This window comes from Taeniopygia guttata, chromosome 2 (genome assembly GCF_048771995.1).
Source record: "Taeniopygia guttata chromosome 2, bTaeGut7.mat, whole genome shotgun sequence".
NCBI classification, from domain to species: Eukaryota; Metazoa; Chordata; class Aves; order Passeriformes; family Estrildidae; genus Taeniopygia; species Taeniopygia guttata.
The window spans coordinates 88016913-88044153 of NC_133026.1; the positions used below are offsets into that span (position 1 = coordinate 88016913).

Genomic DNA, 27241 nt, shown 5'->3' on the forward strand with positions numbered 1-27241 from the left:
AAAGGAGCATTTCTTGTGGTCCTTGCCTCTCTGCTTGTGTGTGGATCAACCAGAAGAAAGTGATGATGCGAGTGCGTACCTCAAGTACGCCTCAGCTGAGAGGCTTGGGCAGAAGGTAGTCGTGCAGAAGAGGCAGAAGCACGAGTCAGAGCTGACTGCAGCACAGTGGCACAACCAGGAGTTTCCTGGCAACACAGATGAGAGAAAACACACACTTGGGTAGGTGAAGGGCATTCAGGCCTGTCCAGGTTTCAGCTGGGATAGAGATAATTTTCTTACTAGAAGCTGGTACAGAGCTGTGTTTTGGGTTTAGCATGAGAATAATGTTGGTAGCACACTGATGATTTGCTTGTTGCTCTGCAGTGTTTATCCCAAGTCAAGCACTTCCAGCATCCTGTGGTCTGCCAGTGAGGAGGTGCTGGGAGGTAACATAGCAGGGACAGCTGACCCAACCTGTCCAAGGGGATATTCCATAGCACAGAATGTCATGCCCAGTATATAAACTGGGGGGGTTACTGGGAGGGGCTGATCACTGCTCAGGAACAGGGTCTGGCATCAGTCAGCTTGTGGTGAGCAACTGTATCATGTATCAACTGAGTTTCTTGGGTTTTATTCCTCTTGCTCTTGTATCAGTTTTCTTTACAATAATAATAATAATAATAATGAAAAACCAACTTTACTTATCCTAATCCATAGGTTTTCCCTTTTTCTGATTCTCCTCTCCATCCCACCGGGGGAGAAGAAAGGGCTGCATGGTACTTAGTTACTGGCTAGGGTTAATTTACAGCACTTCTTTTTGGCATCTGATATGAGGCCCAGCAATAATGACAAATCTGACTAGAACGCATTAGAACAAATATAAGTATTCATTATATTAGTTTCATAGTTGCTGGTCACAATGTTGATTTAGTTGTTCTCAGAGTTGGTGTGCTTTTTCCTAAAGTTGCATTATGTATTACCTTACTTGCAGGAATTCCCATTCCAAATAATCCCTGTTGTGCTGTTTATCACCCATGGGGGCAGAGCGAAGGTTATAATTTTGTTGTACTTTTTAACTCCAGCTTGTGATATGATGGAATGGCTGGCCATGGAAATAACCTAGTGTTTGTACTCAGCACCACTGTCAGCTCTGGACTTTGGGAGGCATCTGCTGACAACTATTAATAATTATGCCTTTTACCTTTTCTCCTTGGCGAACCAATCCATGGAGGAGACACCTTTTGAAAATTTTGAATTGCTTGTTCAAACCAGTTGCTATTGCTGTGTTTCCTGCACGTGTTCCAGGTCTGGTCTAAGGTCAAACAGCTATTTAAGAATCCTAGCCAGAGACCTGCCCTGGGACTGGATGCTTCCTCAGTGGCAGAATGTGGGGATGTATTGGATTTGCATGGCCAAGCTTTGGTAGCAGGAGGGGTCTGCAGGGATGGCTTTTGTGAGAAGCTGCCAGAAGCTTCCTCCATGTTCAGCAGAGCCACTCCCTGGCAGTCCCAAAGCTGGACATGCTGCTGGTCAAAGCAGGGCCAAGTAGAAATGGTAGCGCCTCTATGATAACATATTTAAGAAAAACAATCAAAAAAAGAGGTTTTGGGTAGTTTTAATTGCAGCCAGAGAAGAGTGGGGTGAGGACATGTGAGAGGAACAACTCTGCAGACACCAAGGTCAGTGGAGCAGGAAGGGGAGGAGGTGCTCCAGGCACCAGAGCTGAGATTCCTCTGCAGCCAATGGTGCAGACCATGGTGACCCAGCTGTGCCCCTGCAGCCCATGGAGATCCACAAGGAGGCAGAGATCCACCTGCAGCCCATGGAGAAGTCCGATGCTGGAGCAGATGGATGCTTGAGAGGAGGCTGTGACTCCAGGGGAGGCCCATGGAGAGAGTAGTCCATGCTGGAGCAGCCTGTCCTGGAAGGACTGCACCCTGCAGAAGAGTGACCCACACTGCAGCAGTTTTTGGAGGATTGTTGCTCATGAGATGGACTTCTCATGCCGGAGAAGTTTATGGAGAACTGTCTCCCATGGGAGACACCCCATGGTAGAGCAAAGGAAGGGCTCCTCTTCCCAAACAGTGGGAGAAATGTCAGTGCTGAACTGACCTTCCTGCTCATTCCCTGTTTCCTGCACCACTGGGGCAGAAGGTAGAGCTGGGAGGGAGGGAGGGAGGGGTGGAGGAAGGTGTTTTTAAGGTTTTATTTTACCTCTTATTATACTGCTCTGGCTTTGTTAGTGATAATTAATATCTATAATTCTGGCCTGTTTTGCCCATGACAGTATTCCATGAGTGATCTCTCCTGTTCTTATCTCAATTCACAAACCCTTTGTTACTGTCCTGTTGTGGAGGTGAGTGAGAGAAAGGCTTTGGTGGGAGCCTGGAATCCATCCAGGCCAACCCACTACAGTGGGACAGCATGGACAGGCGCCTAGGACAGTGGGCACCTCCAGTGTATTGGAACTTCACCCTTGAACAAGTGCAGATGGTGGAAAAACTGGTAAAACATCTGGAAAAAGTATGCTGGTGCCCTGGCTATTCCAGAGAGACACAGGTGATTGCTACATGCTGGGGTCTGGCCCAGGCCTACTGAGTCCTCTTCAACTTTATTCAGTACCCTCAAGGGGAGAAGAAGGTCTCTGGATCTGATGACAAGAGAACAAGCACTGCAGGTACTCCGACCCCAGTGACAGGCACTGGCCCAGAGAACCAACCCACGCTGATACCGGCTGCCCCTGGACACGAGGAGACATGGATGCAAAAGTCACCTTGTTTAGTAAAGGAGAACAAAGTGAGGTCACCACAAGATCACGAGGAAGAGGCAGAACAAGGTGGGATCTTCCAACACTGGGATACACATCTAGCAAAGGCCACGTGGTTAATCAACACCAGGGGATCTGCCAATTTGGCTGGCCCTACCCAATCAAAACTTCTATGTACTTCCATGTGGAAGGGGATAAACTTCCTGTAATGCATGTAAAAAATATGCTGGGGAAAGCAATCTGGGTTACTGCTGCCTCGGGCAAAGGCAAACTCATTTGTGGGATGAAGTCCATCTTATCCCATCCTCATTGTGCACCTGCCAATGAGGAGGTGCACAATTAGCTGGATGGGAGCATGTCCAGGGCAGCTGCCCAGAACTGTCCAAAGGGATATTCTTTACCACAGAACATCATGCCCAGTATATAAACTGGGGGCAGTTGCTGGGAGAGGCTGATCACTGCTCAGTGAGGGGCTGGGCATTGGTCAGAGGGTGGTAATTCATTATGTTGTGCATAACTAGTTTCTCTTGGGTTTTATGCCTCTCTTTGTTGTTACCTTTTTCATTATTATTTTTATTTCAACTATTAAACTGTTCTTATGTCAATCTCCAGGTTTTCCTTATTTTTCCCCCCAGTTCTCCTCTTCCTCAGGGGTGGGGAGACAGTGAGCAAGCAGATACATGGTACTTAGCTGCCAGCTGAGGTTAACCACAACTCCATCACTTGAAATATGAGAATAACAAGTAAAACACTAACACGTCTTCCCTTGAAATCTTCATATCATCTTGAATGTCTGTTATTCCTCTGGTGAGCTTCCCCAGTTTTTCACTTTTATTCTTGATACTGTTCATATTAATGATTCAGCTTACACCCACTGGACCTGAGAGGATGCCTTTTTTCCACCCTCCATTATAAATTTTTCAGGTATACAGGTGTCCGGAGTGTTGGATCCCTTCTTGTCTGTTTCCTGGATAAAAAAAATGTAGCCAGAACTAATTCAGTCTAATTTAGACAGTCTTCCTCTCCTAGAATTCTGGAGTGCCTTTTCTGAATAACTTTTGATATATCAATGTTCTTTAAGCACACAAAATAGAACTGGAGACAGTATTGCTGTCACAGAGGGATATTGTTTTTTCTCTTTTTTTTTCACCCCTCCCTCCCACTTTGAACTCCTGCATTTCATCCTCCCAGTTGTCAGGTAAACAAATACTGTTTTCCTACACACAGAGAACACACATCAACAAAGCATGCCTAAACATATACAGACTCAGTCTTACTCACAATTATGGTTTGTATCCTTTCCCTTATTGTAAACCCTGTTGTTAAAAAAAAAAAAGAAAAAAAAAAAGAAAAAATTCAGAGGAAACCAAGTATTTTTTGTTTTATTCTTTAATTTGGCTTCACGCTGAAAATTTAATTTACAAGCCATGAGGAAAATGTCCAGTTGGGCAGAATGAGCCATGATTGTGTAACTGCACTCAACACTTGTAGTGTATCATTTAGGTCCCTTTCAGTAAATCATCATACACCCTCTATAGCACAGTTTAAGCACCTATATCATATGCTCACTTCATCACACCCTATAGTCCATTTTAACCTATCAGACAAGTAACAAGAGAAGAATGCTCGAATTGAGGTATTTCCTTTAAAAATTTACTGATCACTGGCATTCAGAGGTAATGTTAAATCATATAGTTTTAAACATTGAAAAAATGTACAAAAACCAAGTTAATTTTTAAAAAATATTATCCTTAGTCTTCCATGCATGTTAATAAAAAATATAAAAATCAAATTTATAACACTGAAGCTATACCTTTTGTTCTGCAAAAGTATTTCCACAATAGGAGCCACAAGGTATGGTCATCTTTAGTACAATACTTGTTTTTGCTCTTCATTTTATGAAATATAGTCAGTTCAGTGCAAAGGTAATAGTCTATGTACACATATCATTGGAGCCACATGAGGGAAATTTACAGCAGAAAACAGTCATTTAGATCATTACTATCCAGTAGCACTATATATTGTTACAGATTTACACTGCACATCCAAGGGCTCTTACAATAAAATCCTTTTTTCTTTAAACACACCAGCTCTGTTTGAGCAACCTTGAAGTCAGCAACAGAAGCTGTACCACCGATGGAACAACCACGTAATACCTCACAAGTGAGTCCCTATAAAAAAGCTTCCTGCTCTGTCAACACAGGTTTCCAGCTTAAAGCATCCTCTTCATGGCAGTGCCTAACTTGGATTCAGTAGAAGTACAAGAAAATTCCAAAATGTGATCATTTCAGTGTTAACTTTTTCAGTTTTGCATTTAAAGTTTCAACTGTGTTCAAAACTATAGCAATCTTTTTTTTTTTTTTCCCAAAATATAAAAATGACAGCCTCAATGCAAGTTCAACAACAGAGATCAAAACTATTTTTTTCTGAGTTATTTCTCAGCTTGCTGATTACTCAATTTTATTTTTCCAAAAAAGATTAACTGGTATCTGTCATCAAATTAGAAATGTCTCACACACCTGGACAGATGCTGGGGATTACAAAAATGTTTAGAAAGTGGTCCCATTGAACAGATGTCAAATACTTCCAGCACAACGCTGCAACATTTAAATAGTTTAGTACATAATACAAGGTTAGTTGATGCTTATTCTGGGTCCTCTTCCATGAAACAAATTCTATCACTTCTAAAGAAATTTACTTCTGACTTCTAACATTGCTGATTTACGTGGACTCTTAATACCCTTAGAGCAATATGAAAAAGCAATATAAACTAATCACCAAACACAAACAACTATAGAGACAAGCAGCTGCAATGGGTTTGCTTTTTGTCTAAGTATATACAGTTGCTAAGGAGACATGTTTAACTTAAAGGAATTCTAATTCATATATTTAAAAATACAATTTCATTTTTAGATGTTGACTTTAAAATTGCTTTTGTTGTCTGGAAAATACAGCACTGGCTAACCTAAATGTCCTTTTTGAAATATAAGAAATATTTTGCTTGAAGTTCATTATAAAATAAACCATAGGACAAAAAAAAATATATACTTAGGCCATAAAAGATCTTTCAAAGTTTATTTCTTTAGCATTTAAAATACAAAATTGTCTTCATGCTGGATAGTGAATAAAAGACATGTATTTGGGCTTTCCCCATATACATTCATAGAATTAGAAACAACCTATTGTCAGATGAATTTCATTTCCAGTACCATGGTAGGATGAAAAGTGTCTGAGTGTTAGCTTTCTTCAGTATCCACGAGGAGACTTTGTTTGCAATCACATTAATATATCCTGCATTTGGAGCATGGAAGTGAACAGGCTCACACTGAAAGTGACATATATATATAGCGGGTCAGGAGTCAATCCAATTTAAGGTTTCACTGTAAACTTCTAATACTTCTAAATTTAATTTCTTGTTGCTCACAGGAACCAAGACAATCTCATAAGCTCTTTCAGACGTAGTGTCACCTGGACATACCTGCAATGGTTGAAGTGTATGAAAAGAAAAAGCAGTTCTGTACCTAATGGCAGGCACGAGCTAAAATATACATAGGCTTTTCGTTTTGGGTAGCATTACCAGAACAGGACTCAAATATTCACCTGCTGCTTCTGGCTCAGGGAGAAAAGTCCATGAATGCCACTTCAGCTTAAGGGGCAGCAGGGTCTCCCTCTGGCTGCAACAAACCTACAAAGAACAGACAGCCCAAGCAAGAACTAGGGATACAGTTAACTGAATTCACCAGCCCCAGAGGCAGAAAAAATCCTTCTTTACTGTGGGAAAAGGCCAGCTGCAGAGTGAAGTCTTTGCTGCCATGCTGGGCATGGATGGGATTTTCTACTTGCTGGTCTGGAATTAGAAGTTCAGCCTGATTTTTCTTCAGCTGACTTTGGCTCAGAACTGGCACTCTTAAATAACACCCCAATGACAGTATAAAAATAGAGTCTTACAGAAGTCATGACTTTTTTCTCTTGCTTCTGACATTTTTGGTCAAAGTGAAAAAACTGAAATGTAACACTCTACCAACAGATTATCATACAGCACCTTTTTTGAGATCCCCAAGCTATTTCAAGTGAGCTCTGATGTTCATATGGCTCTGTCCAACTTAGCTCAGAGTAAAGCATGATAACCGTGTTCATAAAAAAGTACCCCAAAGAGCTAAGTGACATAACAGGAATAACTTAGTGAGGTGCAGTCAGTGCTATGGTGATTCTACTGTTTCTGTTCCCAGACACTGATCATTTTAAAACTGCCAATACATCTATATCCCAAAGTTGGCCTGCACAGGAGTACTCTGCTCTGCCACCCTGCTAAGGAAAGTGGAATAAACAGCCACTGTTACCACACTACCAGTAAAATAACTTTGCATTATGAACTCACAAGACAATCTAGGTAGTTTCAAGTACTGTGCAGAATTGTGTCAGTGTATCTCACAGAATCATAAACCATCTATTTTATAAGCCTCTTATATCCTCTGCTCTCTTGGTATCACCGATTTCAGTTTAATCACATTACACATGATAAAGCACATCACACCATCTGGGGAAAAAGAAGCTGCTTTTTACAAAACAAATCACTTTTCCACTTGAAGAAGTCAAAGTAGTTTAGGATCTTGAAAGAAACCTGAAATGTTTCCCAGAGAAAGAAACTGTCTCAACTTGAGCACTACGAGATGCACAAAATACTCAGAGACCCAAGTCCAAACACATCTAAAGGACTCTCTGTTTGTTGCTGTATTCTCTCAGTAGTTTTAACTCAGTATTATAATTTATACATAGTTTGATCACAAGGTGTTGGTGATCAGCATTGTATATCCAGTTCACCACCATAACTATTCCACAGAACTATCACCTTTCTATCTCTGAGGTGATGCTGGAGGGTTTTTACCTGTAAGAAGATGCTACAGGGTTCCTGTCATGGTTTAAATACTTTTCTCCATAATTCAAAGGAAAAAGGCAGGGTGAGAAGTCAAAATCCCAGTGTCTACACTCTAGTGACCAAGACATTACTGGGATGTTGCAGCACCTTCAAGAAATCAACCTCTGAGTAAAGACCACATGGCTTAAATTCTACCTAGTCAGGATAGCAAAATTACCTGAATGACCACATCAGCCTTCCTGCTCATATGTGAAACAGATCTTGCAGTTTTGCAGGACTGATCAATTAATAATTTAATTTATTAGTAACTAATTATCAATGGCACCGATGACAACTCTTACTTCCATTTTATATTCTTCCCTTTTTTATTTTGTAGTGATTTATTCAGAATAATTTGTTCATTTAAGTCTTCCTAATCAGCTGAAGTTCAGATACCTGAAAAGTAGCAAACTATTTGAAGTGCCTGGTTCACAGGGAACTTCTGTGCCTCAATACGGCTTTGAATTTGAATTTTGCTAATGTAGAACTCTTGGCCAGTGTATTTGTCATTTCCTATTTCTAGAACACACGTGAAATCTCTGCTAGAGAAAAAACCAGAGGGTTCACATTAAGTGAAATGCAACATTTCTCTGACCTAAAGAAAAATTGAACTTAATTGGTCAGAACTTTTAATCAGAATTTTGTTTTCTTTCCAGCCTAGTTTAGTCCCATAACATATGCAAAGTTTTGCTTACAGGTTTTTTCTGAGATCACAGGATCTACAGCATGTGCTACTAGAGTACTGCAACTAGTATTTTTTAAAGTCAGGGCAGATCAGGGAACTCATAAATATGTAAAACCTGCTTTATGAATTTATCAGATGTTGGAGTGCAACAATGACTTCTACAGGAAAATGTTTACTGCATTTTGTGAATACAAAAATACTAAAAATGCCTAAACTAGCTAACAAAGTTATTCAGCTTGCATGAAGATATTAAAAAAGAGCTCTGTGTGACAATTAGCTGTTTACTTCTGGCAGCTGGGTTACTAAAGAGGTTGCATCACTTCCCTTCTGCACATGTGTCCTTTTCAAACCCTGTGACCTAAGGATTTATACCTTGAAAATGGGATTAGCAACATGTCTGGTTGCTATTTATCACACCTAGATCATTCTAGCTACAATAAATGCATCTAAAACATATAGTGCAATTAATTAATATAAAACTAAGTGTACAGCCTAGTTTCTCCATCAGGTTTATACATTTCCTATGAAGCATTTAAAATTTATCTGTTACAGCAACAGAGTCCCCAAAAAATCTGCAATAACACTTGAGACAGTGGTTTAAACATGATTTGCACCTACCAAGCATTTGTTTAGTTTTAGTGGGGCTTCATTATGTTTGAAAAAATATAAATTAAACAACAAAAAAACCCAAACCCCCCAAAACTTCAGATATTTTGGATTTTCTGGTTTTCTAGGTAACTTTACATACTTCAGGCATATGAGAAGAGATTCCCAGCACAACCAGTGCTGGTTATGTCATACAGTATGTAAAAATTCAGGTTAATACAAGACCTCTACTGGCAAGGGATGGCAGTGTTACCTAAGAGTACAAAAATGTTCATCAGAAATGTCAAATGCCTTCACATCCCTGCATTTTTTGTGTAAGGATCATTTACGTTAGATAGTTGCTAAGTCTGCTTATGTTGCTTTGTAAATTTAGGGGGTGTTGATACCACTTGTTAAAATATACCAATCTGCCTATAAAATCAGTAATATTTTAATGGAAAGCATTTACATATCAATGTTTGTTGATGGGGAAAGGAAGTTTTCACTTCTACTTAGACTTTGCATCAGGTTACTGAAACTTGATTGTCACAATCCAGCTGCTCCACAGTCAGATGCCTCTAAGAAGGCTTCTCATCAGGAACTACTGAAACACTTCTGCAGCTGGGCTTTGATGGATGAGTTGTAAGGAGTATGGCTGCAGTCATGTGATGTGCTACAGGCCTGTGCCCTCAAGAGCCTTAGTTCACCACCCTGTGGTAACCTGGCTTCTCTCTCACTACAAGGCAGTCTAATAGTATATATTACAAATTCTAAAATTAATGGAATTATATTATTCTCAACTTTTGTGACATGATGTGTGATCTAACAATGCTTCCATGCAAGCTGATCCTTCATCCTAACATTCCTCTTATTATGTCTTTATCTATTCAGTAATTTCTCAGAAGAGGGAGAACTACATTTCCTTCCAGAATCTGTTGTTTTGTCTTATGGCATTTTTTAATGAGTTAATTCACCAATTTTTAAATGAGTTTTAACCCACCAAGAGTGCTTGCTTGTGACCTGTGCTGGCCCACCAGCCTTTTCCAGCAGCAGCTCTGGACTGAGCTCACTGGTGCACAGGACTTTCAGTGCCTCTTCACCACACAATGTGGTGCCTGCTTAAGGGCCCATCCACTACAGGCTGCAGAGCCCTTCAATGCAGTCCATACAGCTTAGCTGTAACCAAGTACAGCTATTACACTCATCACAATTACAAAACGCCTCACAAATAAAAATAAAAAGTCAATGAACCTATGGGCTTTCATAAAACAGGCCCTCAAGTTACTCACATGTCACATGCAAATTAGACACACTTGATTTAGCCAACTTCAATCAGCTTTTTTTGCTCTTTCACAGATATGGTCAATGTATCTCTTCTTTGGAGCTTGCTTCTCTCACTTCAGAGCTGTCCACGGGATCATGAGCTTACCTCTTTCTTCTTTCCAGACACATGCTGAGGAACTCTTTCTCATTCCCTGCATTCTGAAATTCTCATATTCCCAAGCTCATATATAAAGCAAAAGATAAGTATCTTAGCCAGCTTGAGCCACATGCCATAGTCTTGTAGAGATACAACATGTCCAGACTACACCTGCCTTCCCTTACTGTGTAATTAGAGAAAACAGACCTTAGGGACATCTCCCTGTAACCCTGGGGTATGATCAGCAAAATCAAGTGTCTCTATTGGAGCTGTCTGTATTCTCTGTTTCCAAAAACTCCAGTGAAGGAAGGCAGACCATTCACCCTACCTGAAATAACCCTTCGCCTTAGCTTAATAAGGCATATTGTAAGAGACTTCCCCTAATGCTTAACTTGCCTTTTCAATTAATAGCTAGCATCTACCATCCTCGTGGAGAAGAGTGTTGTTATTTCCTCTATAGCAACTTTTTCCATATTTAAAGACTGTTCACATCTTCCTTCAGTCTCCTCTTCTTTGGATTAAAGGATACTTTTGATTTCTTTTTGAGTACTTTCTGTCCTCCAGACTTTATTCAGTTACACCCCACCTCTCTCAGGAGCCCCAATACGAGCAGGTACCTTGGGTAAGACCTTACCACATCTTGGTAATGAAGAAACACCACCCTGCTTCTCACAGGCCACATGCTGATGCACCCCTCTATCACGAGCATCTTTTCTGCAGCAAAGAGTTAACAGTGCTCAGTTTGACATATTCTGTGCCATCCTCCCTCCCTCAAGATATAGCACAGTAATACTCACTCCCTCCTCTATGCAGCTGACTATTCCTACTTAAATGTAGTTTCTCATATGTCTTATTTTTTCAATCAATTTCTCCTATTTTTCATTATCAGTTTTAATTCAAATATTGCCAGCCAGTCTGCTGCTGCCCTGTAAGCTTGGCTTTTGTTACCTAGATAAATCAAAAATTAAACTATTACCACCACATAAAGCATATTTTCTTACATTTTTTTCCTCCTACCCTCTTTATTAAAGCCAGTTCCAGTTTGGAGACCTGCCACATAGAGTTTGGGATTTCTAAGGACATGTTCCAATACCCTAATGAGCTTTAAAACACCTCCTGCTATTTAAAAATAGTTATAAAAGCATTTGGTACAAACAGACATCCTTTGCTAAAATTCTTCCCTTTCAAATCTAGTTTTAAATTCCTTTGTGGAAAACTCTAATCTCAATAGTTTTCCATGCACAAAACCCTACAAAACTAGTCAGAAATGACTTAAAAGATTTTATTGTTTGGAAGCAGAGTTGCCATCAGCTATTTTGTGACAGAGTCCTCTCTCCTACCCCTTGAGGCTTTTATCCCATTTACTAATCAATGAAGCTCTGTAGTTTTATAATAATCTAGATTTTTCTCTGAGACCTCCAGCAGCAGTTAAGGCATCTGGCTTTACAAAAGGAAACATGTATTATTAATACAAGTGTGGTGGTTTTTTAAACAGTTCTAAACTATTTTAAGCTTCATATATGTTCTATGAAGTATATGTAATGTTGCTATAGAGATTTAACTAGCACTTCTTCAGGATGTTCTGCAACTTGTTGCTGGCTTGGCCTCTGAAGTGACTGCAACCTTTTCCAACTTGTGCTGATACACCAAACTTTTCATGATATATTCCATGCTATGTTATCTGTACAGGCTTGCTACAAAAGAAACCTGTGATTCCTGATAAATCTAAATCAAATATAGCTCTGTATACATCTCCCATAAAATGTTGTGTGGACATGATTTGAATTGGTTATGAGAGAAAAGCACAAACAGTTCAGTTATGTATTTTCAAACAGTATGTGGATGTCAGTTTGGAAAGAATTAATGTTTAATTGCATCCGGAAAATTACAGTAGAAAAGTGTTGGGGTGAGGGATAAGGAGTCTTTCCTTTTCATTCTACCATGGAAAGAGAAACAATTTTGTCATTCAGCAATAAAAAAAAATCCTTAGCAAGTTTTTTATTACTGTTTCCAAACTGTTCACTGAAACCAAAACAAAGGGCCAAAGTATGCTTGCCTTGCTCAAGAGAATAATTCCCACCAAAATCAACAAGACTGACTATTCAGATATGGACAGCAAAGTTTGGCCCCAAATAAACATCCCCATAACTAGGGAAAACACTAATCACCAAAGTGCACTTTACACCATAGTAGCTACAGTTTCTTTATACATGCACAGTTTGTGCGACACTTGGTACATGGAACTAGCCAATGGAATATAAATAAGTTGTGCCGCTTCCTCTTAAATATGAACATTAATAATGAAGCACATTCACATTTTTTGCCTTTCAAAGACCTTTTAAAAAAAATAAAAACACCTTTCCCAAAGTAACCTGGAACATGTTGTTAAACATAGCACATAGGATTCAAAGGATGGTATTCAGGTAGAACTTTCACACACAAAACTGGTATTCGCTGTATAATTGGAATGACTTATGAAAATCCCAAGAAAATGCAACCCTCTCACCAGGAGAGGAAGGTAAGAGTTGTAGTATTAGTTCAGTTTCTTCTGCAACGGCTTCCTTCTATCTGCACTATTGTCAGGGCTGAAGTCAGTACAGATACCATTAGGAGCAGAAAGAGATGAAGTCTCCAAGCCGCTCTCAGCTCCCATCTGATCAGTATAGAGATACTCTTCTGCAAAGTGTGGGTGCAACACAGCAAATGTGTAGAAGTCATCTAAGAAAAAAAAAGTCGTTGCAGAGAATCAGCTCTTTGAAACAGAAGGATGCTAAATTTGAATACTTACACATATATAATCACATGATTTCTTTGGAGAAAAATAGCAGCAGTTAACATAATGCTATCCCCAGTGCTTGTTTTAGCTTTCAGCCTAAGTTTACCACATCTGCTGATGTGCAGAGCTGAGATGCTGCAAAGAGTTATCTAAGCCCTCTGAAAACACTTCCAGCCAGAGCTGAGCTGTATGAAGGGGTAAACAGGCTCAGATTTGCATTAAAATGCATGATGAGCACCACATGCCCTGACATAGCATTTCACTATTCACTGTGGAAGTACAGAAGCCCTCCAGCTGAAGATCACTGAACATCAAGAGGAGTAATTTCTTAAATTCTTAAAACTCTTTTGCAAACATGCCTCTTAATGCTTTGCACTCATAGTTTGCTTCAACCTAACAGCAGCTGTCATTGCTGCCTTCTGCTTTCAAGATTTCAGCATTTTAGAAGTCCCAATATTTTAGAGAATAATATTGAGGAGATAAATTCTAACACAGAAAAGAACTCCTGATTTTAATGTTGGATAATGATATGGTAATAAGAAAAGCCAGACTAGCTCTTGGAGGAGTGGGGAATCCTTACCATCAAGAATTTAACATCCTTAACAATCTATGTTGAAAATCAGACACTGAAACTTTGTCTCAATTTGCCCATAAGACTTTATTCAGACATGATCTGAACACAAGATACTGCACAGGAACCAGGCAACAAGAAGCTATTCTTACAATGTAAACTGACACTAGGAAAATCTGGATGTGAATGTTTTCACTAATTCAGTCACCTACACTGTATCACACACCTCCCACTCAAATTCACTGTGCCATCCCAGAAGAGCTCATGATCAGATGATGATGTGAATTCCCTGGAGTGCAGAGCAGATGACACCTGAAGAAGCCTTTCAAAGGAGTGAAGCCCACTTCCTCTTACAGCTGGGCTGGTTATGGAAGAAGGGAAACACTGCAGCTTTCCCTCTCTGGCACTCTTTGAGATTACATGATTTTTCAATACTGCAAAGGGCAAGGGAGCAAGGGAATGCCATATGGCTCACAGGGCCACTGAAGTTGTAGGGCAACCCTGCCTCTGAACTGTTGCAAAGGGATAGGCGACGAGAAGGCAATAAAGACAACTTTATCCTTCCACTCACGAAAAAGTGGGTATCCTTTATCCACAGTCTGTGGATCTAGAGCATTCTGAACCTGTAACTTCAACAAAAGTTGATGAAGTTTAGGTCATGAAAGCCAACGTTATCATCTATGTTGAAAAACTCTATGGACAACAGGCTGATGGATCATATAAATCATAAAGTCTTCATGAGGAAAGGGCAATCCAAATTGAACAGAGTAAAATTTTGGATAGATCTCAGTAAGCTGGCATTTTGGGTCCTGCTGAACTAAGTACTGAAAACATTAAAGAATACTTATTGAAGTTGTACTCAGCAGAGTTCAATCAGAAGTGCTTGGAATCCCATTTGCCTTATTTATCAGAACTGTGAAACAAGGTCATGTAGAAAGAACCAACTATTCCTGCATCTAATCACAGGTCTCATCTTGGGGAAAAAAGGTGATTTTGCTTCCCACCTCCATTAAAAACAAAGAGACAAAGAAGGAACCCAAAGTAGAGTTAAGGTTCATGTCTATATCTTTGCATTAAGTATGCATATGTACTACAAGAACTTCAAGAGGTTTTTCTCCTACCCTCGAAACACCCTCCTACTACTTGATACTTCTCCTGGAAGCTCTGTGTTCATTAATCTCTAGTTTTTGTTTCCACTAAGCTAAATAATATAATCCTCTGGTTAATATATAATTATTTTAAGCAAATAATTCTTCCTTCCCTGATTCTTCATCCATAGAGATACTCCAAATATGGCCAATTCCTCCTTTTTTTCTGGCTACAGCAAGCCAGGCAGTCTTCAGAACACTGTCACAGTCTGAATTGTCTATCAAGAGATGGTGGAGTTTCCTAGAATTTGACATGTCCTCCTAGAGAATCTATTAAAACTGTCTAGAATCATGTCTTAAGACTGATAAATCTTGCCTCTGTCTACATTAGACTAAAAGGAAAAGCTTTGCAATCAAAGTGCATCTGAGCAACTAAGCCAACTACACACTGTGTAAGAGAACTGATACATAAATCTTTGGCAAACACAGAGCTGTCAACCATGCAACAAAAATTCATGATTCGCAATCTTGATTTTGCTCTTGATTATCCTGTTTGCTTGCAACCTAAGCTTTTCCTTTGAGATGAGATCTGTGGCTCAAGGACTCTGCCGTGCATGCAGCAATTTAGGTTTGATACTTTAGGTATTTTATCTTTTGTTCTCACAAGCAAAGCTCAACTTAATATTCCTGCTTTAAATTCCAACACCCTAGAAAGGAGATTGTCAGTAGACCTCTGCTGTGTGTATCCAAAGTAAGATTAGTTCCACCAGATACAATGCTTTGATTTCTCAGAACTTGTCTGGACAGTATCTTCTGAACTGTGTGGTCTGCAAGTTTTTTCACCTCTCCTTTCTATTAAGTAAGTGCAACAAATTGAGCATGTGTGATGTTCCACATATTCTCAAGAAAGGCAAGAGGATTAATATTTATGGCAGGAACTTTCAAGACAGAAATGCAATACCAGAAGTTTATTTACAACTTCTTATTCTGTTATCTACTAACTTGGATATTTACTCCCACTATTAAACTTCCAAATATGTTAAAATGACATGTTTCTATTATAAAATGAGCACTTCTCTCAGAAAAACCGCTAAGGAAAGTTTCAAAGAAATTATCTAAACACCATCCTCCTACCTACTTTGTGTCCATCACAGAATACAATTCTTGACTACAGGATATAAAATTGTGAAAATGAGGGCCAAGCACATCAGTGGCCACTGCTGTGGCTTGGTGGTCCAGATTTTCTTGTGATGGGAACATATGATGACGACTTAGGGAAAAAGTGCAGATTAAATGCACCAATTACAGATGAATATTAAAATATGAATTCTTTGGTAACTCACATGACCTGGTCTGAGTTCACTTGTACATGACTACAAATTTAGCTATTCTCAAATAATGAAATGTGCCAAAATTAAAATTCTGTTATGCTCACCAGCTTAAGATTTGTGCTGGTATTTTGGAAGCTGGTGACTGGGAGGTGGGGGGAAGAGCTGAGTCACACATTATGAGTTGGAAGACAAGGAGCAACAGTGATAGGCAGGAAAAAGGCAATGGGCAGGATGGATGTGGAAATGCTGAGAATGTGACAGAGGCACAGAAAGGAAAGGGGTAGTACAGCAGGAATCGAGGAGAGAAGACAGTAGTCAGGCAAAAAGGAAAGGACAGTGGCAATAATACTGATTTTGTTACTCTAAAATATTTGTGTATTTGAATCTTTACATACATACAGTATGCTTGAAAGAGAGAAAATACTAATGTAGAAACTATGATTTACTAACACTAATGTAGTATTTTGTAAGATTTTTACCAATTAAATACATACTGAGGGAAAACAATTACAACAGGGTATGTCATAAGCACCTCTACTGGAGATACTTAATGTTGGCTATCAATAACTCAGCTCATACTCAAACGATACAACTAAATTTAGAACCTTACTGCATAAAACATAAATAATCTGAAGTAACATATAAGTACTCTGACTCCCAGCACAATCTATTCACCCAGGTCTCAATTTTTCAAATTCAACTTTTTCGCCTCCATTCCACCTACACTGCAGGCTACAGAATAGGCAGCCTGGTTAACCCCCTCACTTCCTGCTCTCAGACACAAGACACAAAACAAGACAGAGCTAAGGCAGGTTTCTTTAATAATACACATTCACATACATGGAAATCATAGAACAGAATACACTGAAGGAGCTAATCCTCATATTATGTGACTTGATGAGGAAGGGAAAGGGAAAACTGAAAACATGCAAACATGGCATTTGATACCAAAGCTGAAGCTTGTTTCTTTAAATGTAAATGTACTTTGTTTGCAGCGCTGTTATCAGTATTGAAGTCACCAAGCCAACTAAAAAAGGTAGAGTTTAATAAAAATTTAACTGCTTTGTTTGTCAACATGAGTGCTGGCAACTTTGACATTTTGTGACAGTTCATATGCAGTTAAGAATACTTACCATATGTAATCTTTCCTTTTTCCTCTTCATCTACAGCTCTAAAAAGATGTGTAACATCAATTTGTGACACACCCATGGCAGTCTTCAGAATATTACCTAAATCCTCTTCTGTTACAGTTCCACCTTCTGACTGGTACAGCTATGAATCAAGACAGCAAGATAAATCATTGCAAAGCTGAATGCCAACTCCTATAAACAGCACTACACTGAAGTAAAGCAAAACAGAAAGCTGGTATTAGAAATTCTAGACACTCTCAGACTGATGTAATATATTAAGGATTTCAGATTAGTCTGGGTAAAAAATATCATCATCAGTTCACCTGTGTATGCTTAGAAAGTAAAGCTTGCTATACTCAGAAAAATGTCCTAACCACTGGAATCACTGTGATATTCAGCAACAAGACTGTCAAATACTAACATGTTTTGCAAACATATAACTGAGAACAATATTCAGTCCATTGAGCTAGGGTGTCTGAGCTCCAACACAGTCTGTAATATCCAGACATATATTTAGGTCAGCCTAAATCAGATACCATTTCCACTTGGCCAGGTGTAAAACTCAAGATTCCTTTGACCAAAAGCCAAAAGCTTGCATTAAATGTCTATATTTAAATGGTATTAATCAGGAGAATCCTATCCCATACACATGGGGCATATACGTATAGACATATAATTTTCTATAAGTATTTATTCTAGAAAACAATCAATTGCATACTCTTACATCCTAAAGAATTAACGCAGAAAGAGTTAGCTTTATTACTGACAGATTGATAAATATCAAAAATTGCTCATAGACTAATTTCTGCATATGTACAGTGTTTTACCCTGAGAAATGGACCTGAATACTTCAAAGCATCTCTACCAAATACAGCTTCACTAAGCTCCATTAAAATAACTCAATTTTCCTATACAATGTAAAGTGAGAGGAAAGAGGCTTTGAAATATTTCTGTTTCCTTTCCAAGCATGACAACACTGAAAACATCAAACCACGTAAACAGTGCAATTGTGGAAACTTCCTCTTGATTTCTCTACATCATTGAGAAGGTGGGAACTGATGACATTGAACAAAACGGGCATAAATACGTATTTTTCACACAAGCATAAGCAGTTGCCATGAGACAGCACACCTTAGTGGAATAAAAATATTGAAGTTGCATGGAAGTAAACATATGCTCAACTCAGGAATCTTGCCTTTTGAGCCCTGGCACCTAACCTGCACACTGTTTCACAGGAATAGGGCAAAGACCAAAACATTTCTTTAATAAAACCTGCTACATTTTCACAGCACAAGTAGTCAGGTAATATTGGGTGGTCAGTATAAACACAATATTGACAAGATTTACAACAGCCTTTAGTTTCTTCAGCAGTTTGGAAGGGAAGGTGTAGCACTTACACCAGAGTGCTGCTCTTTGTCCAAACCACCTGCCAAGGCAGTGTCACCTAAAGCAGGATGCACTGGAGTGCATCCAAGTGTGTTTGGAATGTCTCCAGAAAGGGAGATTCCACAACCTCCCTGGGAAGTCTGTTTCAGTGCTCTGCCACCCTCAACATAAATAAGTTCTTCACCTTGAGGTGGAACTTCTTGTGATTTAGTTTATGGCCACTGCTCCTCATTCTGTCATTGAGCACCACTGAAAAGAATTTGGCACCATTGTCCTGACACCCACCTCTGAGGTATGTACATGCATTCATGAGATCCCCTCTCAGTCTTGTCCAAACAAAACATCCCCAGCTCCCTCAGCCTCTCCTCATGAGAGAGATGCTCCGGACCCCAAATCATCTCTGTGTCCCTCACTGGACCCTCTCCATTACCCCTTTATCTTGTGCTGTGGAGCCCAGAACTGGACACAGCACTCCAGATGTGCCTCACTAGGGCCAAGTAGAGGGGCAGGATCACCTCTCTTGACCTGCTGGCCACACTCTTCCCAAAGCACCCCTGGATCCCACTGGCGCTCCTGGCCACAAGGGCACTGCTGGCCCATGGTCAGCTTGTCATCCAGCAAGAGTCCCAGGTCCTTCTCTGCAGAGCTGCTCTCCAGTGTGTCCCCAGCCTGTGCTGGGACGTGGGGTTTTTCCTCCCCAGGTGCAGAACTCTGCACTGGCCCTTGCTGAACCTCATCACGTTTCTCCCCATCAAACTCTCCAGCCTATGGAGGTCTCACTGAATGGCAGAACAGCCTTTACATGGATCTCCCACTCCCCCCAGTTTTTTAACAACTCCATATAATGATACTATTTTTCAAGTTCTTCAGTCATGCACTAAACACTTTAACTTTGAGATTTTGTAGCTAGTGAAATGTTGTGCTTTTCCTGAAAGAAGTAGCACAGGGCAGAGGACAGCATCTGTTCAAAGTCATACACTCATTAACTAGTGAGGTCCTTCAATGGCTCCAGGTAAGCTGTGTGAATATCTTATTGTAGGTGAAGTCAGGGCAGGAGGTAGGAAATTATTAAAGAGGTTCTCTTTCCTTATTTTTTAATCCCCAGAATAAGCAAAATTTCCTATGTTTGAGACTTTTCTCAACCCTTCCAATCATCACTAGCAGGATAAAATGAGCCATACCAGCTTCCCCTTGCTGAGTACTTCCCCTTAATAAATGCATAAAGCTTCTTTGCAGTTTTACAGCTAACTTTATATTTTGTAGTTAAAGTGACTCAAAATTATGTATTATAAGTCTGGGAGTGAAGCACAGATGAAGAACAGAAACTTAAACAGTTTAATTAACTTCATGTGATTCCAGAAAGAAAATAACCATCCGACCTGAGCTTTTCTTCCTCTCAAATGACAAAATTAACTTGCACATTATCAAGCATAACAGCTAAATTTAAAAAATTAAATTTTAAAGTTATTAAAATTAAAAAACATATTTCCCCAAAGTCCCCTTTACATTTACTTCAAATTTGTTCACTTCAATATGAAGACAGAGCTGACCAAACAGCACCTATTTTTCTATGCTGTTGTACAGCTGAAATGGACTCAGTCAGGACAGAGACCTTTCTTTCTGCTTTTCCCTCAGAAGCACCAATAAATAAAGCAGCTACTAATGGCAGATTTTCCATATTTGTAGGAAATAAATATTTTTGCTCTTTCCTCCTTTGCCAAATTTATTGGATTCTGACTGGAGGGTAAGAATGATACATGTGAACATAAAGCACTCACAGGAGCCTAATTCCTTCACCAACACATATTTAAAGTCGTCATGCTGAAGAACCTGAATACAGCTACACAGAAAATAAGGCTGCAATGTAGCACCATGCAATTGAATGCTCTGAGCTCCATGTATTCACTACTGAAGACAGCATCAAGACTTAGCACATCTCAGTTTCAGTAACGCTGAAGACCATGTGGAATTCAAGGCAAAGGGAAAAGATGATGCAGGATGCAACAGAGTTAGCATGTAGAAACAGTAATATGAAATAAACTAATTGAAAAATAATAAATCAAGGTGTCAGAAACCCACTGGTTAAGCATTGCTGCTGTCACCTTCCCAGAAAGCTTGTATTAACAATCTATGGTGATGCTACAACAAACCACTGAGGCTAGAGCAAGATCAGGAGCACTTCTGGGAAGCATCAAGTCTGGACAAAGACTGCAGGACCACCACACATACATGGTTAAGACTAAGAGGGAAGAAAATTTTAACAAGAAGAAAAAATGAGATAACAAAATCTCTATTAACATGTAGGAAATAAAAAATTATTAACTTGAAAAATTAGATTTGATTGAAACATTTTAAGAGTAGTAAGTACAACTCAGAATGTTTGTTTAGAGGAATCAGTACAAAGGACTTGAGGTCTGAAACTTAATTTGCTAAAAAGGATTCTACCAGAGTTCTACAGAGAACAATTTCAAATGGCAAGCTTCCATAATTTTACACAATTTACACTTGCAATGCATTCCCCATTAACATGAACTCTTAATCTAACTTTCCATTAATATTGTTTTAAAATGTAATCAAGTATTAAAAGGAAATGTGGAAACTTCTGTTGAGTCTAATGCCAGTATTAGTAATTTCTAACAATATGTAAACTACATAGAGCAAGAAAATACAACTTACCTGAAATGCCAGCTGAATTGTTTCCAGAGTTTTGGATGGCTTACAGACAACTGACAGAGCAATGATAAATTCCCGAATGTCAATTACACCATCTTCATTCTGTGAATGAAAACCTCCCATTAAAATAGTGCAATTTGTCTGAGAATTTTCATAAATAACTAACTGTTGCTAAAAATGCAGAATATTCAGAACGATTGTTACATGTGCTATGATAAAAAAACAGTCTCACTGAAATGAAATCACATGAGGACAAGAACCTGGGTGAAAGCTCTGTAGATTCTTTTCACAGTATCAGTCAAAAGTCACAGTTTAAATAGTCTTGGAAGACAGTGCTGCTACTGTCACCCTTTACTCGCATATTTAAGATTTTTCCATTAAACCATCTGAATCACTGGGCTGAAATTAAACCAGAGAACCAGAGGACAATGAACCCTAATTTAAGCGCTGAATACATGACATCTGCTCCAAGAGAGAACACTGTGGACATATCCACCTCCTGGTTCAGACAGAACCTCATCCAGACAAAGATAATAGTCATTTCCCCATTCTGACTGACTGCCAGAAGAATGAAAAACTGGCTCATTTGCCAAGATCCTTCAGGTTTCAGGCTCATAGAAGTACAAGTCATTTATTTACAAGGTGAACAAAATATCAGCTAACAGATATTGCATTAATCTGCAATGAGCAGCAGCAGAGGTTTAGCTTGACCCTACCTTTCTTCCTCCTCATATTTTGCATCTAAAAAAAAAGATAGTTTTTGTCCAGCTGATATTCCTTTTAAGTTCTAGCTGAAGGAATGCTTTATTTAGCTGATGATAGGTGCCCTTACCTCTCTGAAAGAGAAGTGCAGCAAGCAAATTTTATGGGGAACTGCTCAGAAATCAGATCTCAATGAATTCAGTTGAAACAGAAGTAGGCTAAAGTGGAGTTTACCAAAAGCAGTAAAATGTTTAAACTTAATGTTGCTTCTTACCTCATCAAAAAGTGCAAACATACTTTCTAATGTCTGAGAAACAGGAAATTCCAAGTAGGCTGAAAATTCTTTGAGATCAACCTTTTCTTTCTTCATTTCCATGGCACTGGCAGTGTATTTATCAAGATCATCTTCAAGTGTTTCCGGCTTCAGCCTATAAAGCATATTATTTTTGCACATTTTAGAAATCAACCTAGTTTTAAAAACAATACTTATTTCAAAACATCAAATGAAAAAATGGATGATTATGGTGTAAAGCATTACAGAGTCTGGTTTCAGAATTATTACACAACTTGATAATCAAATAATGTATTTCTGTAATTTTAAAGCTCCCATTAGTTCTCAAGCTGTGTCAGGAATTACTGCAAGGGCTTAAGAACCCTGAACAAACTGATGTCCTTTAGTCTACCTTGATTACAAGCCATATGTGTAAGCAGTTCAACAGCAAGAAACACAGTCTAGAACTAGCTAATAAATTCCAAGCACGGAGAACTAGGTGGAATTTAGGTCACCTGAATGGCTGTATTGTAGGACAGTAACATAAACCAATTACATTTCCAAATTTACTAATGTCACTGAACAGGAAGGACATGATGCATCCTACCTAAAAAAAAAAACCCTCAGGCATTATGTAATAGTGATTATACTGTCAATCCTGTTCATCAGTCCTCATTTTTCACATTCAGTCTTGAGTTGGACACCATTATGAGGTAACCCAAACAAAATTCCACAGATCCTACAGCTACAGAATTTCCTTAGTCCTTCCCCGTTGAAAAACCAGACTTTGATAAATGAACAACTTTATACAGATATCTACTAGTAGTTGTTGGTTAGTTTTTTGCCTAAGCCAAGCTTCCTGTTTTGGCTTTCCCCCCCAGAAAAAGAGCCAACAACAAAACAATCCTAAAAAAACCCAAACAAAAAAGTCCTACTGAATAATCTTACTGTGAATAAAATAAATGGTGCTGCTGGTAAGATGCAAAGAAAAGAAGTTTTTCCCCCTAATACAACATCAAGCGGATCTGGATCAGGTCTCCTCTGAACTCATTTAGGGTAACTTGGGCGCCTTTCCACTCTGAAGACAAAAGATGCCACTAAAGTCTCCTACAATGTCCTTCTGCAGTTGCCTGTTCTGCTGCTTGCTGCTGCAGGCAAGGAAAAGCAGTTATTCACACAACTCAGAAGCTTACACCAGAACTGTTCCCAAACTGCAGCTGGGACTCCTCAGCAGCTTCCTCTCAGTAACAAGAATGAATAAAATGCTTAATATCAGCATTCTGAGCAGCTTCTGAAAAAAGATAAGAGCATTTCTGCTAGGAAGATGATCTGATACATCAGTTTCAGAACTCAATCGCTTGCTGTAGTGACCCTTCCTAAACATAACAACTTTTAAGTAAAAATATAACTCCCATGTTTTTGTTATGACCTATACTGACTTACCAATATGTACTAAGTAAACCATGGCAGGACCTGTATTTCTGAATTATAACACTTAAACATGCAAGAATTCTCCAGAAACCCATGGCTCCTATAGAGCATTCACAAGTCCTCCATCCTACCTATCTTAAGATTTAGCCCTAGACAATGAAAAAAGTGAGACACTCTTCTGTAAACATTAATTTTCCACGATGAAGTAAAAAAGCAGAAGGAACAACAACAAAAAAAAAAAATCCATAGAGGATTTGAGATGCACACAGAACTCATCTTCTCGCATGCAGAAATGTCCACTGATAATACATCCCAGAGTAGTGGCTGAAATGGATTTTAACTGTAGCACGAGGACAGCTGGCATCTAAATCCTCCCTTGAGATAAGCTCCCACTGATGCAGAATATGTAGTGTAACACTTCTCTTTAAATTAAAGATTTAGTTTGCAATGAATTGTCGCAAAATTCACCTTCTAGAACTGAGGAAGCACTCATTTGGTGAGTAGCACTCAAGACTTGCAAGATCTTCTCTTCACCAGTAATTAAGCCTGAACAGCTATAGAAGCTTGAAGGCAAAATCTTGTATGGAAAGTAATAGAGCTCACCAAGAATCTTAAAGGCATCTTGTGGTTTATGTTTTGTAAATATAGAAAGAAGTGTAAGGCAATCTCAAAACCAGTATGTGGATCAGTGAGGCAAACTGCTTCAACTTGAATATGACAGCATTGTACTTCTGGTAATCCAAGGTGGGCTCACTTCCCTCCAGCCCTTCAAAACCAGGAAGTCATTAATATGTTGATGAACATAAGCTGCTAAACTGAAGTCTTCAGATGCCAAGTATAAATTTCTTTATACGTTCCAAACCAATGTTAAAAGGTTTCAAAGTCCCAATTCCTTTAAAATTGTTACTTTTATCCCAATGGAGGCCATAAATTATAGAAAGCCCATAGCAAATGTCTTCCCTCATGAAATCATGTTTGTTGACTTAATAGTTTCCATGCAGGATCTTAGGCTTTATGATATATAAAATTATTTGCTGTTGTTTTGCTCCATTTTTCAGGTCAGTGCACACTAAAGAGAATAAGAAGAATTCCTGAGTCCATGAAGATGGAAAGGACATTTTTCAAGATTAACAGCTCTGAACATTAAGTTCTTCACAGAAGACTTCACAAGGAAAACCAGATCCCTGAAGGTAGAATATTTTACAGCATAATTATCACTATTTTTAACAAGTAATCTAGTTTTAGCTATATTTGACTATTTGAGAATAAGCTTATTTATTGCATGCTGGGAACCTGCCAAAAACCTTCAGAGATCTGGAAGAACAGCTGGATCGTGTAGCTAGCTACTGGAAACTGCAAGCACAGAGAAACATGCCCTAAGCCAAAAAAGTGCAATACATTCAGTTTTATGTCTGCTGATGTACTTCTGTGCAACTTCTTGCCACCACAGAGCAAGTATACTGAAAAACTGCAAAACTGACCTTCTTGAATACTCTTGGCACACACTGCTGTGATCCACAAAATCAGGGGCTACCATGGTTGGTATCTGCTATCATGTCTGATCCATGATCACCTCCTTTGTGGAGAGCATTGCTTTTATCACAAATGCAGATGGTAAACATCCTCCAGAGGTTTTTTTCCTTGTTACAGATGACCTCTGAGCACTATGAAGTCACAGCACAGGTAGTTAGCTGTGAGGGTTGTTACTCCAGGGACACAAACTTCTACCTACAGTCTGGATGATTTCAGACACAAATGGAGAGCAGAAGTCTGTATTGTAGTGTGGACAGTAGAGGCTGTTGAGCAAGAATAGACAGGCACTAAGCCTGAGGTCCTTGCAGATCTTCTTGGTAGCTTACAGCTGCATTGACTAAAAGGATCCTCATGGTCAACTTGATGAGGTATAACTGGGAATTAGAACAAATTGAAGCTTGAAACAATAGGAGCAAATAAATTGAAACCAGAACACAAGGATCTCCTAGCAGGCAACTACCCTAAAGCAGCTCATAAGAAGTATCTCATAAAAAGACAAAGACTAGACTTAATTAACTGTATTAATGCTTCCTGAAGAAGATATCCAAAGAGGTCTTCAGTAAGGCATAAAATCCAGACAAGATTCAATGATCAGAACATGGCAATAGATCCAGCCGAAGTAAAAAACAGAGATTCACTTTAAACACTGTGGCAATTAATTACAGAATAAATCATCAAATGATGCAGAGGATTTACAATGTATGAGAAAACATACGAAAGCTATATCATAGACTGCATATAGTTTAGCAATTAGCTTGTTGGTCAGACATAAATTACCAGACTGAAGAGATACGCGACTCCTTGAGGAATAATGAATGCACAATTTGAGAAGATAAGTCTGTGATCAATTGATCTCATTGATAAAGCAGTCATTTTATCACAGTTTGGTACAAGCCAACTGTACAGCTTTGTTAAAAGAGCCTGAGCTCCTCCTTAGATGAAGCACGAGAACTCACTGCTGTGCCTGCATGCATTCTGGATTGGATCCCATCCAGCTGAGCATAGGCTAAGAACATTTTACAGACAACAATAATGAATCCTGTAGACACATAATGTGCACAGAAGTAACTCCTCAGTAGAGCAAACCGAGGTGTAAGTTGATTTAAAAAAAATCTAAACCAAAAAGAACTCTGAATTTGCCTTACTATAGGAATCTTAAAACTGGATGTTACCTTGAAAGTATGTCATTGCTCAAAAACAAGTATTAAGACTGGATGAAAAATCCATTGGATAAAATTTTCTCTTCCAGTTATTTAGGGATGATAGTGGATGATCTTAATGCCTCCCTGACCTCAAAACCTTTGAATAAACAGCAAAATGACTACATTATTTTCAAATGTGCATTAGAGATGAAGTCATATTACAATCTTCATCCAATTGTGCCAGAAAAATACCATAAAAATATCCTTCTTACTGGCACATGCCCAAATTCTGAGAGGATTATATTTCACCAAGGATTAATTGCTCATACCAGAGAGAGAACTTCTGGGCTGCAGTGAATCTCACTCACAAATGCATGTAACTGTTTCAGAGGCCAAAACAAAACCCTAGAAAAGCATCATTTGAAAGAACAGCTTCAGAGCAGACAGAAGCCAGACAATTTAACAAGAGGATTAAACTGAATCCTGGGATTATCAACTGCATAATAAGAGACGTGGGTGGTTGGTTTGTTTTGTTTCACTTGTTTTTCTTCCTTAGTACTGTAAATTTAGAGCCTTTTAAACAAAGTGAGAATCTTTATTTTCCCTTTTAAGTCTCTCCTATCCTAATGGAAGTCTTTCAGATGGAAGCCCTGACAATAGATTAATATATGATTGTCATATGAATTCATGATGTGCGCTATCCTACATTCTTTATTCTCCAACTGAGCTTTTTCTTTTTTATTTTCATTTATGTACACAAGCTGAAGATGAAGGAAAATTAGTGAAAGGAAATAAAATACACAATGGAAACATTAAACTATGTACTTTCAAGTGATGAGACAAGAAAATGAAAAAG

At 38.9% G+C, this 27241-nt stretch overlaps 1 protein-coding gene across 2 annotated transcripts in view; it reads right to left on the reverse strand.

Moving 5' to 3' along the window:
- Positions 1-5789: 5789 nt before the first annotated feature.
- LPCAT1 (lysophosphatidylcholine acyltransferase 1) overlaps positions 5790-27241 on the reverse strand; it is a 65176-nt gene continuing 43724 nt past the window's right edge. The window contains exons 11-14 of one of the 2 annotated variants that reach the window (XM_041714666.2): positions 22283-22436; positions 21310-21408; positions 17251-17389; positions 5790-13069 (exon numbers count right to left, since the gene is read on the reverse strand). In XM_041714666.2, coding sequence (XP_041570600.1) covers positions 12885-13069; positions 17251-17389; positions 21310-21408; positions 22283-22436 — 577 coding nt within the window. In that variant the 3' untranslated portion in view covers positions 5790-12884. Of the gene's footprint in view, positions 13070-16921; positions 17145-17250; positions 17390-21309; positions 21409-22282; positions 22437-27241 lie in introns of those variants that run through there. The other variant, XM_072924424.1, reaches the window with a different exon arrangement.